The 20,804-nt window shown below is 35.9% G+C and overlaps 1 protein-coding gene and 1 pseudogene across 2 annotated transcripts; one reads left to right on the plus strand and one right to left on the minus strand.

The window, feature by feature from the left end:
* Positions 1 to 4,735: 4,735 nt before the first annotated feature.
* LOC145580936 (PKS-NRPS hybrid synthetase cheA-like) lies at positions 4,736 to 7,763 on the minus strand. The gene is made up of 4 exons (XM_081638015.1): positions 7,710 to 7,763; positions 5,909 to 7,259; positions 5,539 to 5,820; positions 4,736 to 5,178 (listed from the first exon to the last, which is right to left on the minus strand). The coding sequence occupies exons 1-4, from the start codon at positions 7,761 to 7,763 to the stop codon at positions 4,736 to 4,738; spliced, it is 2,130 nt and encodes a 709-aa protein (XP_081494141.1).
* Positions 7,764 to 8,128: 365 nt separating this feature from the next.
* On the plus strand, positions 8,129 to 19,506 carry LOC145582038 (putative linoleate 9S-lipoxygenase 5; annotated as a pseudogene). Its single transcript, XR_014099727.1, has 9 exons — positions 8,129 to 8,420; positions 13,402 to 13,688; positions 16,712 to 16,952; positions 17,084 to 17,419; positions 17,540 to 17,625; positions 17,716 to 17,823; positions 17,936 to 18,240; positions 18,338 to 18,601; positions 18,693 to 19,506. The product of XR_014099727.1 is annotated as a putative linoleate 9S-lipoxygenase 5 (transcript).
* Positions 19,507 to 20,804: the final 1,298 nt, after the last annotated feature.

Raw genomic sequence — 20,804 nt, forward strand, 5'->3', positions numbered from 1 at the left:
TACCAAGCCGAAACCACCCTCAAATCCCAAAACCACCACCTCTAACCCCAACAATCAACTTCCCATATCACGAAATTAAACTACTCCAACCAACTCGGAATATCTTCTAACCACTCCAAAAATAACCTTACCACCTTGAAAAACTACCTCTATGGCGGTTTCGGGGGTGTTTTGAGGTAGGTCAACACCTTAAAATTAGATTAACCGTGGAAATTCGGCCAAAGGTAGTAGCTTACAACATTTTACCTTTTATAAGATAGTTTCTTACAATATTTTTGTTTATGAGGTAGTTTCTTACAATATTTTTGTTTATGAGGTAGTTTTTCACAATTTAGCTTGTATTAGGTAGTTTCTGACAAAAAACCCTTATTAAAATGATTATTTATTTATTTATTTATTTAATATATAGTTTGTTGTAAGTTTTCAAAAACAAAAATGAAGCATTTACTTAGATATAGTTAGAGGTGGGCAACGTGCCGTGCCGGACCACTGCGGGCCTTGCCTCACCGTGCCTGGTGGTGACTCGTGCCGGACTGGGCCGTGCCTGCAACTTGGCAAGTCGTGACGTGCCGGGCCACCATTTGGCACACCCCATCCCACGTGCCTGGCGTGCCGGATCGGCAGTGAGCCGCCCATAATTTTTAAATTTCTTTTAAAAAAATTGAAACAATTTTTTTTGAACAACTTTTAAAATGAGTATATTTAAATAATTTTATTAATTTATGTTTATGTTTTTGTATTATTATATTATTATTGTTGTATTTATTATTCTTATTTTTATTACGGAGTATTATAGTTCTTTTACTTCTTTGTTATACGAGTAGCCGTTTTATGACTGTTGGAAGCAGCGAAATATAGCCGTTTGCACGGGCTGTGGCGTGCCGGGGCATGTTGTGTGCTGTGCCGGCGGGTCAAATTACTGTGCCCATGCCGTTCTCGTACCGATTTTTCAAAATTGTATTCACGGCACGACCCATAGCCCACTCCTCAGTCACCGTGCCATGCCACTGGTGAGCTCGTGCTGGGCCGTGCCACCACTATGTCGTGCTCATGCCGCCCGCGGGTTAGCACGACCCATGCCCACCTCTAGATATAACCACTAAAATAAAGTGAAACATTTAGGGCCTGTTCAGGTTGACTGAACTGAGCTGAACTGAAATGAACTGAACTTATTGAAGTTGAACTGAATTTATTGGAGCTGAACTGAATTGTATATTTTATGAGAGAAGGAAATTAAGAATTGAACTGAACTGAAATGAACTTATTAGATCTGAACTGAATTGAATTAAACTTATTAGAGTTGAACTGAATTGAAGTGAAGTATAAATAATCTGAAAAGAACAAATCCTTATTTAAAAAAAAGGGAGTAAAAGAAAAAAAAAACAGGGGAAGCACAATATTCCATGGGAGTTGTTAAATAACGCCCACATTCTTATCAAAATCGCCCACAAATTAGGAATGAATTTACGTTCTTACCCATAGTCAAAATCCTAAACTCTTTCTCTCTTTCACTCTCTAACATCACCTCTTTCTCTCTCCTCACTTAAAACCTCTCAAGAAAACTTAAAATCACCACCACCACCAACCAACACCACCATTGCCGCCGCTACCGCCGCAAAACAACATTCACCACTTTAAATCACCACCACCACCGCACATTGCAACCACCACCACAAGGTCCAACACTTCAATATCACCACCACCACCGCCCATAACTCCGAGAATGCCACGGTCGAGGAACGCAGCACGCGCGAAGGAGGAGGACGCAGCCCAGGCGGAGCGGGTATATTTTTTTCGCCGGAAAAGTACTCAAACCGCCCTGTCTGTGCGATTCAACCGTGGTACAACCGCCCAAGTTAGACGATTTGACCATGGTCAAAATGCCCGGGATATACGGTTTGACCATGGTTCAATCGTATAGTTTGGGCGGTTTGACCACGGTCAAACCGTATTTCTGGGCGGTTTGTCTACGGTAAAACCGTATTGCCTGGGCGGTTTGACCGTGGTCAAACCGTCTTACTTGGGCGGTTTACGTAATTAAAAAAAAATTAATTTAATTATATATTTATTTTGCATATTAATAAAATTATATATTTGTTTATTTTAAGTGCATATTAATTAGAAATATGTTTAGGAAATAAAATTATGTAATTGTTTATTTTAAGTGAATGTTAATTAGAATATGTTTAAGAAATTAAGTAATATAATTGTTTATTTTAAGTGAATATTAATTAGATTTATGTGTAGGAAATAAAATTACGTAATTTTTTATTATTAGTGAATATTAATTAGATTTATGTTTAGGAAAATAAAATAATGTAATTGTTTATTGGTAGTGAATATTAATTAGATTTATGTTTAGGAAAATAAAATAATGTAATTGTTTATTTTAAGTGATTATAAATTAGATTTATGTTTAGGAAAATAAAATAATGTAATTTTTTATTATTAGTGAATATTAATTAGATTTATAGAATTGAGTATTAATTATTTGTATTACATTTTTTTATTAAATAATAGCCACAGACCGTTAGAAGGCTAAATATCGAGTTCACACGTGTCGAAGGATCGGGTCCTCGACATACTCGATCTCGTGGTGTTGATGCTTCTGTTAGGAGGGAGAGGGCAGCTTCTCGCACAACGGATGATGTCCTGGGTTGGCCTTCGGATGCTCAGCACGAGCTAGATCAGGTCATGGATGATTATGATTCTGATCATCATGACACGGAGGATGCCACGACTTCCGAGAGTGGGCGAGGAGGATTCGAGCACGGGGAGTCGTCGTCTGGGATTTTCGTGAGGAAAGGTAGAGGAGGGAGGTTTGTGGGTTCTACGACTACGACTTCGAGCACCGGCTGTACTCGTAGGTCTCGTGGTTCTCGAGACTCAGATACTTCTTGGCTTGTTCACGAGGCGATTCCAGGTGGTCCAGCTGATGGCAGTCTTATCCCTAGCTATGCAGCTCACGTTGCTTCTCGTGTTTGGGTCGGGGATGATCGTGATCCGTTGAGGTGCCACATTAGGATTCAGTGGTGTAGGTCGTTGCAGGAATGGGAGACAGAGCTGAGTGCGGATTTACGTGCACGCCTTAGTGTCACTGGACTACAACACTTGCCGTCTATCATGCATTTCCACATTGATTGGCCTCTTATCTCTGCGTTCGCTGAGCGGTGGCAGCCGGATACGAACACTTTTCATCTCCCCTTTGGTGAGATGACGATCATGCTACACGACGTCGCTTATATTCTGGGGATCCCCGTTGAGGGTGACTTGGTTGACATGGTTAGCGACAGTGCATCTCTCCAGGTTGACTTTCAGGAGTTGTTGGGGCTGAGTAGGGATGAGCTTTTGGTGAAGCCAAAAGCTATTTGGGAGAACGGTGCTGTAGCGGTGACTAACATCTATGAACGGTGCAAGTTGGTGGATCGAGTCCCAGACGTTAAGTTCATGGGTTTCTTTGTCACACTACTTGGTAGCACCTTGTTCGTTGACAAGAGTGGTCACCGCCTTCTTCCCTCCTGCATTTTAGAGGTGAAGAAGTCTTATGACGATCTTCACCGATATTCTTGGGGGTCAGCTACACTTGCTTTCCTGTATCAGCAGTTGGGTATCGCCTCCCGTATTGAGTGTAAGGCTATCGGAGGTTGTCTCACGCTTCTGTAGGCGTGGATATACGAGTACTTCCCATGTTTTCGGCCTTGTCAGGGAGCTTTAGTGGTACAGCCAGGTGAGGCACGGGCCTCAATGTGGGATCCACGCTCAGAGTCGAGGGATCACCAGCGACTTATATCTTTCCGTACCCGACTTGATCAGATGACTGATGCTGAGGTAGTATGTGAACTTAGCTTGCGTATATTATATTATTATTTAACGTCTTCAAAACTAATGTAACATTCTTCTTATGATTGCGTGTGCAGGTTAACTGGCGACCCTATACACTTACCCCCGCACAGGACGTCCTGAGAACCACGTACATGGGATGTATACAGTTTCGGGACATCGTCGAGCCGTATAACCCAGATAGGGTTTTACGGCAACTTGGTCATGTGCAGGGGATACCGCGGCCCGGTTTTAGGCCTGACAGCGCGTACACACCTGCTAATGTCCGGTCGTATAGCGTTACTTTTCGAGGTCAGGGGTTATGGGATAAGTTTGGTCCTGGGAGCTGCTGTTTCGGCCTGTCGTTCCATCCACCTCTATTGGATGGACAACCCACATGCACACCTGACTACTTGGACTGGTTTTACACGTACTCCCATCCTCGGCTTATCAGTGATACCGCGGTTCTTGCCCCCCCCACCAATTCCAGGGAGGACGAACACTAATTACGTAAGTATTTGTTACTTGTTTTCTATAGATTATTGTGCAACTTAATATTGGTACTGATTATTTTTTGTATTTTTTTACAGTGGATGGGTCGCTCCATGCATGTTATACGACGATTCATTGCTGATAGCGACGGTGAGATTACCCAGACAGTGGTTGAGGCCCAGGACCTTATTGCGGCGTGGGACGCAATGATGAGGATGTAGTTGATTTCATTTTCTTATTTAGAAACTAACTTCATTTGTTTAGGTTATCTTGTAAAATTTTTTAAAGTTATTATTTGAATTTACATTTGCATAATACATTGCTTAATTCTACAACTATGCAAAGTTCTACAACTAAACATTGCAAAGTTCTATCACTAATTTGTAGCTAAAGTATGCCATGTTGCTATCTGACCTACATATCGTTAATCCCAGTCTTGCACACTAAAATCGCGCACGTCGTACCAAAAACCTGCTACAGGAGGGACTGGAAAATTAGGTGACATGTCCAATCGAACATAGTGATAGTTTGCCACTGTGAGGAGTGCAAACTCCCTATATGGGCCCGTGGCAGTGGACGGGGCACTCCATGGTAGCACAGTGATGCATGGATACACACCTATTCCATCTACGCCAGCACCGAAAAGCATAATGGCAGTGTTGAATAGGTTAGCGATCGGAAACAAGTCCTGAAACACTACCATCCAATGTTCACTTGTGCATCTCCCACCAGTCCATCTGATACGACGAACCTCGTTCTCCAGTTGATCAGCATAAATTTGAGAGTAAATGTTAGGATGCGCGTCAACCTCGTTTGCAACCATAGTCCTGGCCAACATCCACTGCTCCTGGTCACCCAAAAAGAAATCTGCAATACATCAAAATCCGCAATTTCCGTCACCTATCGGGTCAAGCCAACAGTCCAAAAACGGCAACATGAATTTCGGAAAATGATCGACGTATAAAAAATCATCGATGTTCATCTGACTACTTGTAATAATCACCAGGAAAGTATTTTAGCATTATAAAAACCCGACAACATCCGCACTAATTAAATCCCAAAAGAATTAATAATAATAATAATAATAATAATAATAATAATAATAATAATAATAATAATAATAATAATAATAATAATAATAATAGCAAGTAACAACAACAACAACAACAACAACAATAATAATAATAATAATAATAATAATAATAATAATAATAATAAAGCATATACCAGAAGGCGTTTCCATGTTTACTGATGATTGTGATCGACCACGTCCGGAGCTAGATGTAGAAGTATCACGACCCCTACTTCGGCCGCGACCTCGCCCACGACCACGACTACGGCCGCCCGGAATATGCTCGAAGCCACTTGGATCACGCCTGGTAGATGAGGACCACTGTTGGCCTTGTGGTCGACCCCTGGTTGTCTCATTTATCTCGGGCTCTTCATAATCTACATCTTCAGGGTAAAGCTCCGCAAACAATTTTGAGAGCATGGAAGGAAACATAGCCACTGAGATTGTGCAAGGGCATTCCCCTGTACTCCACTCCAATTCGTCGTCTGGAGTCCTCCAAATGATGACGAATTTGAATAAACAAACCCTCAGTGGCGCGGTGTACACGGTTGAAGATAGAATCCATTGACCCTTTGGAGCTTCCAAGCCACTGTTTAAGCACAGAATGTTGACTCTCAACTCTACACGTGTTCACGTTGCCAAAGTGCAGCACCTTATTTGTCCAAGCCGGAATAAACTTGTTCTTGTGCACAAGCCAAGTTTTTTTCACATAATCCACAATGGTATGCCTTGACCTTCCCCAAGTATCCTTCATTTGTTGCAACTCAAATTCATATTCATCCTCAGTTGTCGCATTCATGATTTTTGACCACCTCCCATTCCTAAATTTCTCGGCAGTCACCATGTCTTTCTTACACAAATGGTATACCTTGGCCAACACATCTTTGTTGATGTGCCACCTACATAGCAAGTGAGCTGTGTTTGGGAATATCTCTTTCACTGCCTTCATAAGTCCCAACTCTCGATCAGTTAGTATCACCTTAGGAGTCACTTCAAAACCTATATACAACTTCAATTTCTCCAAGACCCACTTGTAACTCTCATAGGACTTTGTCTTCATTAAAGCATACGCGATCAAAAAGTTTTGATTTGTTGGTGTGATCCCAACAATCTCGAAAAACGGCATGTTGTATCTGTTTGTCTTGTAAATGGAATCCATCCCTATGACATATGGATATGTTCGTAACATATTCGCCATCTCTGGATGTGCCATAAAGGCGTGGGTGACAACACGTGTGTCGGGGTCAGCAGCTACCCAACTAACGTATTTGCGCTCATTGGCCAAGTGAAGGAACTGGTTGACGACATCTCTCCCTTCACTAGCATCAACCCTAACACGACTTCTGAAATTGTAGATGTGTCTCATGTTAGGGTTCTCAGTGGGAAACGCATCTTTCACTGCCGCCATTATGTGACTAGGTTTAGCACATGCTGAACTCATTTGACTAACCAATTGCTTCGCAGCCGGACTTAGACCACTCACTTGCCGATGACCCTCTCGATATACCATCATTGGGTGGTTATGCAAGCCATGCAAACCTGATGAAGGAATGATTTTCCACCCTTGATCGTCCACCATACATGTGACCTTGATACGAAATGGACACTTAACACCCTTTCTTTTCGTGTTTTTTCGTACAGCATTCTCCATATCTCTATCTTCGGCTGTGTTTCTATGGCCACGATCGCACTTAAGATACTTGACCGGTCGACCATCTCGTTGTTTCTTATACGAAGACTTTGTAAGGAAAAAGCCATAACGTATGGAAATGTTTTGTGCCCATTCAAATGCTTCTTCAAAAGTCGGGAAGATCATTGACGTTATAAAATATGAACTGTAGTCGATGCCATCGCCACCATAATCCGGTAGTGATGCCTATTAAACATCCCAACAAAATATTTTTAAAATAATAATCAAAATAATAATAATCATAATCATAACAACAATTAATAATCATAATCATAGTTATAGTAATAATAATAACAACAAGAACAATAATAATAATAATAATAATAATAATAATAATAATAATAATAATAATAATGAAATAATAATAATAATAACAATGAAATAATAATAATAATAACAATTAAATAATAATAATAAAAACAATATTAATTAAAAAAAAAAAACAAACCGGGCAAACCGGGCGGTTAAACCGTGGTAAAACTGTGCAATCCGGGCGGTTCAACCACCGCCTGGACTACACGCTTTGACCGTGGTTGGACCGCCCCATTTGCACGGTTTTACCACGGTTTAACCGCCTGGTTTGACCACGGTGGACCTTTTTTTTGGGCGGTTTGAGTTCCGGCGAAAATAAATTACCTCGCGAAGTGGATCCGGCGGAGTACACGGCCTGCCGCTATCACTTTCCGTCATGTTGGCGTTGGTGGCGACGGTGCAATGGTGGTGACGGGCGGTGGTGGTTGTGTTAGGAGAGAGAGGAAGAAAAGGGTAATGTTGAAAGTTTACATAAAAATGTGGGCGATTTCGATAAAAATGTGGGTGTTGTTTATCATTTCATTATTCCATCGTCCTTTATTCTCATAAAAATTTTGACATGCAGGCAATATACTAAAAAAAGAAGAAAGTAGTTTGTAGTATGTAAAATTTTCATGTACTTTGTATATATAAATAAAGCTGCTAAAGGATCTCTGTTCTCCTCACATCAAACATCTTACTTTTGCTACAACTAAGCAAACCCCTTTGTCGTTTTTTCTCTCTTTCCAACTTCCACGGCACAGTGGAAGTTAAAGATGAGTTCTTCTCCCACCTTAAACCTCATTAATAAGGCCGCAGACATATTAATCTTTGGCCGAAAAAATGTTTGCAAAGTTGGGAATGGCGTGGGCGAAAACAATACTAACGAGACATATGAGAATGGCCACAGTAAGAAGATTAGAGGGACAGTCGTTCTGATGAAAAAGAATGTCCTCGACTTCACCGATGTCTCGGCCTCGCTTCTAGATCGTATTCATGAGCTTGTTGGCAAAGGTGTTTCCTTGCAACTCATTAGTGCCGATCAATCTGACCCTGGTAAGTTTACTCTGGCTTTCCTTCAACCCATAGTTTAAATATGAACTCATTATATTTGGTTCAAAGATTCAAAATGAAAAGATTGAATACCTGAATTCTGTATTCTAGCCTGCAAAATATGTTAGTGGACCTAATTGTTACATGTATAGGATTGGAGTATACAATTTTAAATTATTGCTACCCCACCCAATTCAATTTCACATGCAAATGGGCGATTTTATGTCGTTATATCTTGGAAAAGGTTTTGATACCTATAGTCCATAATCAACTATATATTCTCGTCTCTTAAAGATTGCACAATTTTCTAATCCTTTTGAGTTTGACCATATTAAGTAGATATATGAATTCGTTATATTATTTTGGAAAACCTTATTTTGTTCCATTAATTTTCGAATTCTTTGTTTCCCATGCATTCATATGGTTTAGATTTGCCTTCCCCTTAAAAATTAAAGTGAACATGACCACTAAGATAATCTTTGAGAGACAAAGAGTAATAATTTGGTTAGTACTCGTAGCTAATACACTTGTAGTCCATCCCTTTGTTTATATGTTTGTCTCATTAAAGTCATTATTATTATTATATGAAAAAAGAGAAACTTGAATAAATATATACGGAGTACCAATATACTACTTGAAGAAATTATGTTCAAATAAATACATATTTTTTAAAATATTAATTTTATACTTTCTAATTTATAAGAAAATTGTTAATCAAAGATATGTAAATAGAGTTAGAGGGAATACTACATGGTACTTATATGAATTTATTTGTAACTTGTGTGAGAAGAGTCTTAAGGTCTCGTCCACCACCATAAATTTTTTTCTTCATAAGAAATCATTATGTATTTCTACTTTAAAAGGTTGTTTGAGCAATAATAAAGATTTATTAAGAAAAAGACATAATTGACAGAATTTCCATCGTCATAATTTTTTTTATTTTTTTTTTTATTTTTTTATTTTTTTTTTGTGCACTCCATCATCATAAATATTAAGGAGTACCACAAGTCTCTCGAACAAATTATTGGTATATTCATAAAATTATTAGTATGATTTATTATTACCTTTATTTAATATATATTAACTTTATCTATAATTACTTAATTAATGCAATAAAACTCTTTAGGATGGTAAAGGCGTTGAGAAATATATAATAATATGTATTAAGCTTTTTACCTGATTTAAATTAAATAAACCAAAAATCCTAAAAAGTTACGCAGTATTTTTTAAATTTCTACTGTTTTACTTTTTGTAACCAAAGTCCAAAAGGCAACATACTACCGATCACTATTTTAGGAAAGCCAATAAAGCAGCCGATTGGTTGACAAATTATCATATCCTCTCGGAATAGAAATTGTTATTATTGAAGGCGGTACCGGTGGACCTTAGAGTCGTTTTATTAAAGGATTTGAGGGGTGAGGCGATTCCAAGACAAGCTCGGGTGAATAATGAGTAATTCCTTTTATTATGTTTAGTACTCCGTAATTAGGTGTTTTATTTTCTGCCTTTTCTTTTCTAGTTTGTTCTAAGGTTTTCGTTTTTTTCTATGGGACTTGCCCTACGGCTTCACCGAATATATATATATACACACTTTAACCTTTTTTTTTTCCCCTTAAGACAAGTACGTTTAGAATTTAATTTTTATTTTTTTGTTCTTTCATCTTAACTTTTACAATGATTTTAATTAACAATTAATGTTTCCTGTAGTAGGGGTAAACAAAAATTCAGGGTACCCTGACATGGAACTGGAACTTGCTCGGAACCCCAGGTTCCAGCACCGAAACCCGTAGATTAGGTTTCGGTTCCGGGTAATAAAAATGAGAACCTATTGCAACAGCTTCCGATTCCGGGTAATAAAATTTTGGATCCGGAACATGTAGGGTACCTTGTTAGTATAGGTTCCCTATAGGTCAGGGTACATGAAAACCGAAACCTATCATTTAAGCCCAAGTATAAAAGCCCTATATTAAAATTGTATAAAAGCCGTCACCTATCTCTCTCCCTCCTCTTATTCATTTTTCATCATACTCTTAATGATTTAATTAATTATATTAATATAAGTATTATTTGTAATTTTATATTAAATATTCTAGACAATCAAGTAACTATTAAGCTTACTTTGAAAGACAGAGTACCCTGTTCAGGAACTGAAACCTGTTTCCAATTTTTAGAAACCTGTTGAACAGGTTCTGGTTCCTATTTTAGGAACCTGTTGCTACATGTTCCGATTTCGGGTCCTGAGATTTTCACAGGGTACCCTGCTACGTTCACCCCTAGTTATTAGGGGCTTGCCCCTCGACTTCATCAAAAAAAAAAATGTGTCACTTAACAAAAATTACCCTTTTGTTTTTTACATTATCCATTTTTTTTTACGAGAAGAAAAAGGATTTCATTAATGAATGATAGCCAAACGGCACTTACAAACAATTCCTAGAAAGACCCCGTTCTTTAGAGCTACTCTGCTCTACTCTGCTTTCCTCTGTTGAGCCTTGCTCTGCTCAGATCAAATATGCTCTTCTCTGCTCTGCTCTATTTTCAAATAATAATAATTAATATTGTATTGATGATAATAATTATTAATATTAAAAATAATTATAATAATTATTAATATTAAAAATAATTATAATAATTATTAATATTAAAAATAATTATAATAATTATTAATATTAAAAATAATTATAATAATTATTAATATTAATAATAATTAATATTAAAAATAATTATAATAATTTTTAATATTAATAATAATTAATATTTATTAATCATAATAATAATTAATAATAATAATTATCAATAATAATCTAATTATATATATAAAGGGGAGTTTTTTCCTGAGTTTTTAGAGAGCCATATAAGATTTAATTTTTATAACGTGCCACGTAGGATTATAAATTTTAATTGTAGCCAATAAAATAAGAGATTATTAATTTCTTTTAAAATTAAATAATTCAAATGCCATGTAAGAAAAATTGTCGAATGAGATTTTTAAGTTTAAATTAATTAACTATAAAATATTATCTTTTGATATTATGAATTTTATCTAAATATATAACAACTTTTAGCACATACATAAAAAAAAAAAAATTATATTTTTAAAAATTCAAACAAACCGTGCATCGCACGGGTTTCATCTAGTATTTAATAATTCAAACTATTAAGAATTATATTTAAATATTTAATAATATTATTAATTAATAATTTCTAATAACAATTCTTTCAAAAAAATAAATACTAATAATAACAATTAATAACAATTTCTTTTTATAAACATTTGAAATTAGAATCACAATGTATAGAAACATTTAATGTGGGTATTGATTGTTAGTTCATTGAGTTGAATTATTTTTCAAATCTTTCCATACAATTTATAAATTAAAAAAAAGAGGTTGTTTTCAAGTAGTACTTTGTATATTATTATTTTGACGGTTAAAAATATATGATTAAGACATATTTATAAGTAAAATCATTATTACTCATTAATCATTTTATTTTAAAATTTTTGTGAAATGAATATAAGTAAACTGTTGTTTTTTTATCAATCTACTATTAACATATGTTAGCACACATTTATTTATGTTTTCACTCACCTAAATCAATGGTATATGCACTTAATAATAATAATAATAATAATAATAATAATAATAATAATACAACATTAATAATAATAACATTAATAATAGTATTAATAATAATGTTGAAATCTGCTATGCTCGGCTCGGCTCTATTCTGCTATCCTAAAATCTACTCTGCTCTGCTGAAATTTAATCTGCTCTACTCTGCTGACCCCTGCTCTGCTCTGCCCAGAAGCTCAAAAGAACAGGGCCGAAATCTAAAATTCCAACACAAGTACAAATTACCTTAGAACTAGTTACATCGTAGATTCGATCAATGATCGCCTTAATAAAAAACTTCATCCGAGCAATACAATTTGTGAGTTAACACTAATTCAGCTTGAGATCCACGGATGAGTAGCTGTTTGGGTGAAAAAAACTCATATGGCCTTCTAGATACTTTCGGAGACGATGAAACCCTACATCTTCAAACTTTAGCTCACAAACCAACAAAGTAAATAACCCTAATTGAATAAACACCATCATAAAGATAGGATCCATTTATTGAAAGTAATTAAAAAGTTTTTTGGGGCTTACCACAGGTAAAAATACCGGTGAAAGCCCCTACAAAAATTTACAGTTGAGATCAGAAGAAAAGAGATGAAAGAGAAAGAGAGAAAAGGAAAAGAGTGAAGGAAAACCTTCAAAAAAGTACAAAAAATCTAGTAATGGAGGCTAGAAAAATCCTCCCAAGGAAAAATCCTAGAGGGAACCAAAAAACCCTTCCTACACTATCCATTTTTTTAGATGCATCCTTTGCTAAAAACAAGGACTCCTATTTTTTTTTTTTAATTTTTTTTAACAGATAAGAGCAGTAGGAAAAAAAATAAATAAAAGGACCTCATATGATATGAGAGAGATAGAAGAAATTTACTAGACATTTCCTGGAAATTGATTTTGGCACACCCTGAATTGATTTTGGCACACCCCTATGTGAGAAGAGCATAGAAAACTGTGCACTCACATAAGAATGTGCCAAAATCAATTAAGAGTATGCCAAAATCATTTCCCGCATTTCCTACATACTGTAAGAATTTTTTGGCTGATGACATGTGACAACAGTCCGTCGTTATCAATACATCATATATTATAGACCATCGAATCATTATTTACTTGAAATACCTAAAATGTTCTAGTATTCTTACCAAATGGTTGCTTTATAATTATATACGTAGTAGTTCGTATGTATTTTGAAATTTAACGCACACATCACTTGCATAGAGAGAATCATATCAGAATATGCAAAAGTCTTGTAAAAAAAAAAAAAAAAAAAGAATATGCAAAACTAAAGTCGTCTATTAGCAAAGTAACATTCTGTAGCGATAATTCTCTTATATGTGTTCAAAACGGTACGTACTGCATTTATGTTACAGGAAAGGGACTACGAGGAAAGTTGGGGAAAACAGCATACGTAGAAAAATGGGTATCAACAATAACACCAATAACTGCCGGAGAAACAACATTCAATATTACATTTGAGTGGCATGACAATTTTGGTGTTCCTGGTGCTTTTATCATCAAAAATCATCATCATAGTCAATTTTACCTCAAAACTGTAACGCTAGATGTTCCAGGACATGGCCCTGTACATTTTGTCTGCAATTCTTGGGTTTACCCTGCTCATCGTTACAAATACAATCGCATCTTCTTCTCTAACAAGGTACGGACGACTTTTTATTATACACTTGGATATATATATGTAGGCTTACACTAATTTTATGAAAAACAATATAGGTACCGTAAATATAATAATTATAGTCTAATAATTAGTCTATGTAGCATTTATTTATATTTAGGTCAATTTCATTTTTGACTGATTTTGTTTCTCACCTGTGCCCTATTTGATCAAATTTTTATAATTAAAATTAACTTTATTTGATTTATGTTGATTTTGTTTCACCCTACTTCATGTGCCAGTTTTTAGTTGATTAATGATTGGAAAGGATTATTATGAGATTTATTTTAAATTACTCATTGTATAAGTCAAAGAAACAAGATGTAGTAATATCATCATTTTTATTTATTTTTTGATAGTAGATATATTCGTATCCAATTTAATTATTACTGGTGTGCTATACGAAGATACAGTAACACATAAATCTTATAAAACAACTCTCCAACTTAATCTTAATCCATCGACCAATTCAAGAGGGGAAAAACAATAACAACATTGACTAATCTTACAATAATGTATAATTAGGAAGTTGTATAATATATACGATTAATATTAGCTACCACCTGTAAATTGCTTGATCACCAATCTTATAATATTAGCTACCACCTGTAAATTGCTTGATCACCAATCTTATAATATTAGCTACCACCTGTAAATTGCTTGATTACCGGCCTCACAACCTTCTATACATTCACCAATTTTATACAGAGACAGAGCTAGCATTATTGACTACTTATACAATAACGTTACAATGTGAATGCATTTATAGCATTAGCTCAACCACCATCGTCATCACAACGATCCATGGACCGATTCGCAATAATGTGATAGAGAAATAAGCTAGTTTGTTACACCTTATCTTCATCAACACCATTCATGATTGATTCGTTCGTTCGTTGAGAGATTGACCAAATATGGTGTTTTGCACAGAATTAGTGAACAAAGAAAATGGAAGAGCATATCTTAGGAAGGGGTGGATGTGCATCACAATTTAGAAACTACACCTGGTTGGTTGTATGCAGTAGTAGTTCTACAGTACTTAGCTTGCAACTAATCTTACAGATTTTATTTTATTTTATTTTCTGCCAGCAATTATATCTTATTTGTTACTCCCTCCGTCCTTTTATTACATGTCTATTTCTCATTTTGCACGGGAATTAAGAAAGTTAAAGATTTCTTAAAACTAATAATTGAGAGTATAAATATGCATGTGGGGTTAGAGAGAGATAGAGAGAAAGAAAAAGTGGTTGGAATTAAAAGAGAGAAAGTATTGAGAATTGATGTTAAAGTACAAAAAAGAAAAAGAGAAAGATGACAAATCATCAAAAAAAGAATAATATTGTAAAAAAGTACAACCTATAAATAGAAATAGACACTTAATTTTAATGACCCAAAAAAGGAATACAGGCATACAATAAAAGGACGGAGGGAGTATTTGAATTGATATTTTTTTATGAATAAGTCAAAGATTGAAAAATATATGGTTTGAGTTTAAAGAATCTAGTTTAGTATTGAACAAGAGCTTACATGTGAATGACATCGTAATAAAATCACAAAAATTATTAAAAGAATACATTGATAATAAATAAAAGCACATCAAAAACAATTACAACATAGGCAAACAATTACAACATAAACAAATTAGTACGAAGTATAAAGAACACAAATATCATCCTAAAAGCACATAGTAACATTATATTGTTTAAAAAAAATGTTAATACGTACATAATAAAGCAACATTATAACATTATAGAAACAAGATAAGCTATTTTATCCAGTTGCATGTGAATCCACATACATAGTGTGTATCTTTTACATATGGGGTATGCACACAAAACTATTGATTTTGTATAAAAAAAGAATTAAAAAAAATCCCTTTTTTAACGAGTAGGGTGAGTTAGACCTGACAAATGAGTCGTTTGGATCGGTATGGGTCAGGTCAATTTCGAGTAAGTTAACATTCGGGTCAAGTCGGATCATTTTGGATTTTGGATATGACTTGGGTTGGATATCGGGTCAATTTCGGGTTGGATATATTCAGGTCAGACTATTTCCGGATCAAGTATGTTTGGGTCATATTCAGGTCGTGTCAAAATCAGGTCGGGTCATGTTCGGTTGTTCCATTTGTGGATCAGACTAATAATTTTATATTTTATTATTGTTATAATAAAAAGTTAAAAACTATCAATTCGGTATATGAGTTTGACTACGATTGAAGATGAACAATTTGTGTTATTTTTGGCACCAGACATTTTTAGTTAAGTTATAAGGTAATTTTAGTTCCGGACATTTCGGATATCGGGTCTGTTCGGGACAATTTCAGGTATCGGGTTTGTTTGGGTCAAACACTTTGAGTCAACGTTGGATCGGGTTAGTTCAGGTGTCGGGTCAAGATCGGGTCAACTCCATTTTCGGGTCGGGTATGGATTGGGTATATTTTGGGTTTCGGCTCAATTTTGGGTTGATGTTTTTGGGTCATAGGTCGGGTTATCGGGTCTGGGTCAAGATTGCTAGGTCTAGGTGAGTATGATGCTTGGACACCTATCCGTGTTATCGTGTGACCATGTGACTTACAAACCAATAGGTGGGTTATGACAGGGAATGAAAGTCTGTAGTCTCTACATAGTACTAAAATGGAAAAAATCTGCTATTGCTTTAAGACAACATCTCTTTTCTAACAGAATTCATTTCCACATCAAACTGCACTCACTGTAGTAGTGTGGGAAAACACATTTCTGTCATTGAGAAGCTGCAAAACTCAATCCCATACGGCCATACTTCAAACCTTATATCTATTCAGATTAGAATAAGTCATTTAAATGGAAGAAACTGATTCAACTGAAAGAAGAGACTACGTCAATAATCTCAGTAACACATCTGAACGAATAACAATCATTTCCATCATTAGTAGTAAAAATGAGAGAACATGAGAATTTGACTGTCACAAACTCACATCAGTATCTATCATCTGAAACTTTTGCTGATTTTCATGTGCTTTGCTGCATCAGACCTATCTTCCGTATGAGACACCAGAAGCATTACGAAAATATAGGGAAGAAGAGCTTGTGAATCTACGAGGTGATGGAAAAGGCGTGCTCAAAGAATGGGACAGAGTATATGATTACGATTACTACAATGACTTAGGATTGCCTGACAAGGGGAAAGAGTATGCGCGTCCCGTTCTTGGGGGCTCGAGTGAATACCCTTATCCACGAAGAGGGAAAACAGGCCGTAAGCCAACAAAAACTGGTCAGTAAACCAATATTCAGTACTTTCTTAGTAGGATTCAGAGTATTTTCAATCAGTAGGACTCAGAGTATTAGCTGCATTGCAGCAATCAATAATTTTATTAACAAAAGTTGGTTTACTGTCTTTTGCAGATCCAAATACAGAAAGTCGACTGCCTCTTCTTAGTCTTGATATATATGTTCCAAGAGATGAGCGGTTTGGACACATCAAATTTTCAGATTTTCTGGCATACGCCTTGAAATCTCTTGTCCAGATATTACTACCAGAGCTGAAATCCATATGTGATAAAACGCCTAATGAGTTTGACTCATTCGAAGATGTCATTAATCTCTACAAAGGAGGTTTCAAGCTACCAGACGGGGCACTCACGAAACTCAAAGATAGGGTCCCATAGGAAATGCTTAAGGAACTTATCCGAAGTGATGGTGAACATTTTCTCAAATTCCCTATACCTGATGTGATCAAAGGTATCACAAAACTTAAATCTGCATTGAAAATCATCTTTTTACAAATTATGAATTAACATATTGTGTGAAGGCTGAAATTTCTGTCTTAAAATTGGCTTTTTTATTTGCTATATATCTTAGAGGATAATTCTGCTTGGAGAACTGATAAGGAGTTTGGCCGAGAAATGTTAGCTGGAGTGAATCCTGTTCTCATCAGCCGTCTTGAAGTAATATAAAAGCTTCTGATAACTCATATAGTTTTTGTTGATTACTCTTGCTATTACATTCATAAACTAACACGGCTATATATTTCGTAGGAATTTCCTCCAAAGAGCAAGCTGGATCCAAAACTCTATGGCGATCAAAACAGTAAAATAACCAGTGAGCACATAGAAAAGAACATGGATGGATACTCTACTGATAAAGTAAGGCTGCCATTTCTAATATGTCTTTAACTTATAATTGTTGTATTGGTAAGTTTATTTATTTTCCCTTTGCTAATTCTTTCGACTTCTCTATTATGATGGCGTACCATAGGCAATTAAAAGCAACAGGTTGTATATATTAGATCACCACGATACTTTAATGCCATACCTAACAAGGATAAACTCTACTCCCACAAAGACATACGCGACAAGGACAATCCTCTTTCTAAAGTATGATGGTACACTGAAACCATTGGCAATTGAACTCAGCTTGCCTCATCCACAAGGTGAAAAACATGGTGCTGTTAGTCATGTTTATACTCCTGCCGAAGAGGGTGTTGAAGCCTCAGTGTGGCAATTAGCTAAAGCTTACGCGGCTGTCAATGATTCTGGCACTCATCAGCTCATATGTCATTGGTAAAATTCTTGACATACAAAGGTTACATTGACCTTATGCATGAATTGATACTTTAGGTTTCAGAATTCTTACCATAACACTGAATTATTGTTGCAGGTTGTACACTCATGCTATAATAGAACCATTTATAATTGCAACTAATAGACAGTTGAGTGTTATTCACCCTATTCACAAGCTTTTGCAACCCCATTTCCATGACACAATGAACATTAATGCCTTGGCTAGGCAAATCCTCATCAATGCTGGTGGAGTATTGGAACGAACAGTCTTCCCAGCAAAATATGCAATGGAAATGTCCTCATTTATATACAAAAGTTGGGTTTTCAATGACGAAGCACTTCCTGCTGATCTCCTTAAACGGTATTTCCATGCTAATATATTATTTAGAACTAATGTGCAGCTTGTACCATGATTTTCCCGGTCTAACCACAATGTTTTTGAATCATTTCAGAGGGGTAGCAGTTGAGGATTCCAGCCAACCTCATGGTCTGAAGCTATTGATCGAAGATTATCCATTTGCAGTTGATGGGCTAGAAATCTGGTCGGCAATTGAGACATGGGTAAATGATTATTGCTCTTACTACTACCCAACAGACAACCTAGTAGATAAAGATCCTGAACTTCAATCGTGGTGGAAAGAAATCCGCTATGAGGGTCATGGTGATAAGAAAGATGAACCATGGTGGTCGGAAATGAAAACCAGGCATGATCTTACAAACACATGCACAATCATCATATGGGTTGCTTCTGCACTCCATGCTGCTGTCAATTTTGGACAGTATCCTTATGCAGGATACCTCCCAAACCGGCCCACTGTAAGCAGGCGATTCATGCCTCAGCCAGGCACTCCAGAATATGCTGAACTCGAGTCTGATCCTGAGAGAGCCTTTCTGAAAACAATAACAGCTCAATTTCAGACACTCCTCGGTGTTTCATTGATTGAAATTTTGTCGCGTCACTCTACTGATGAGATCTACCTTGGGCAGAGGGATACCCCTGAGTGGACTGCTGATGCTGAACCACTAGCTGCATTTCAGAGATTTCAGAAGAAGCTATCAGATATTGAAAAGAATATCACAGAAAGGAACAATGACAAGAAATTGAAAAATCGACAGGGACCGGTTAAAGTTCCATACACTTTACTGTATCCAAACACATCAGATTACTCCAAAGTTGGGGGACTTATAGGTAAAGGAATTCCGAATAGCATCTCAATATGAAGTTGGACAATATTTGATTTCGAGTTTGAGGCTGTATATCATTAGTCTTTGAATTTATATATTTATTGTGTGATACCTTAATGTACTTATAATAACATAGGAAGTGTTAGTAGCTGTAAAGGTTTTATAATTGTGATTGAAATCTTGTGTATAAGATATGGCTTTACAGTTTTACTGGTGGAATTTCTATTTACTTGTTTCCATTTCTTAATTGTGTCTTGAAATCAATGATAAATCAATGTATTGACTTCAAAAGCACATATCTCTCCATCTATAAATGTTAAGTTAATTTAAGTTGGAGTTGAAAGTTTGTCTCAATAGCTTTCCAACAATTGATACCCATTCATAAAAAGAGAGAGAGAGAGAGAGAGAGAGAGAGAGAGAGAGAGAGTGTGTTAGGGCTGTTTTACAAAGAATTGTTGAAACTGAAAAGCCTTTGCCATAAAGTTTACCCGAACTTTCAGTTTCTATTTTCGTCCCAATTTGTTTCTTTGGGTTTTGCTTGGATGGCAACTAGAATTGTTCTCTGAGAATAAATTAGGATTTCTTTTGTTGAAACTGGTGAAATAATGTGGTCAACTGGTCAAGACTTTGACATTTATCTATGAGTAGAAGATTGGGCTCAGACCGTATGAGAATGGGCCGAAAAACACTTGTACAAGAGAGCACATTAAATGACCTCATGGGTGTGTCTGAGGAAACTCCTCCGATGTCTAAGTTAATACGTGTGATTGAAACTCAAGGAGATAATTCAATGTATACTAGTGTAATAAATGTAGTAGTGTTTGTGTATCGCTTATTTGATAGGATTTTGGGTATTTATATCTTTAAGATATGTGGGCCCCAGGCTCCAAACCATGGGCTGATTTGGACCAAGTGGCAGATGGATTTGGACCTTAGGCAATGTGGACTTTAGCCATGGAGAAGTCCTTTGAGGCTTTTGGCCCAATAAATTTTCCAGCCCAAATAAGTTATTTGGACCCCAAACACTTGTATTATCAAATGAACCATTGGTGATCATTTAGGTTGACCGTACGTCCGTACCTTAAGAAAGATTCCTTGTAATCATGTTGTTACAAGTATTTCACCTTTATTCCTCTCAAAAAAAAAAAAAAAAAAAAAATTTAAAAAAAGAAAATAATTACCGTTAACGATTAAAAAAAAAAAACCTACCTATGGACTAGGTCTTATGGACCGAACCGCATATATTAGTGTATTTTGATTTATCTTTCTTATTGTTTTTGTTCCCAATTTTCAACAATTCAATGACAATTATTTAGTACAAATCAAATACAAAACTACCATTTCATGTATAACATTTGATATAAGATCATCTCCAATGA

The sequence above is a fragment of the Chenopodium album genome, chromosome 15, assembly GCF_948465745.1.
Source record: "Chenopodium album chromosome 15, dcCheAlbu1.1, whole genome shotgun sequence".
Taxonomy (NCBI): domain Eukaryota; kingdom Viridiplantae; phylum Streptophyta; class Magnoliopsida; order Caryophyllales; family Amaranthaceae; genus Chenopodium; species Chenopodium album.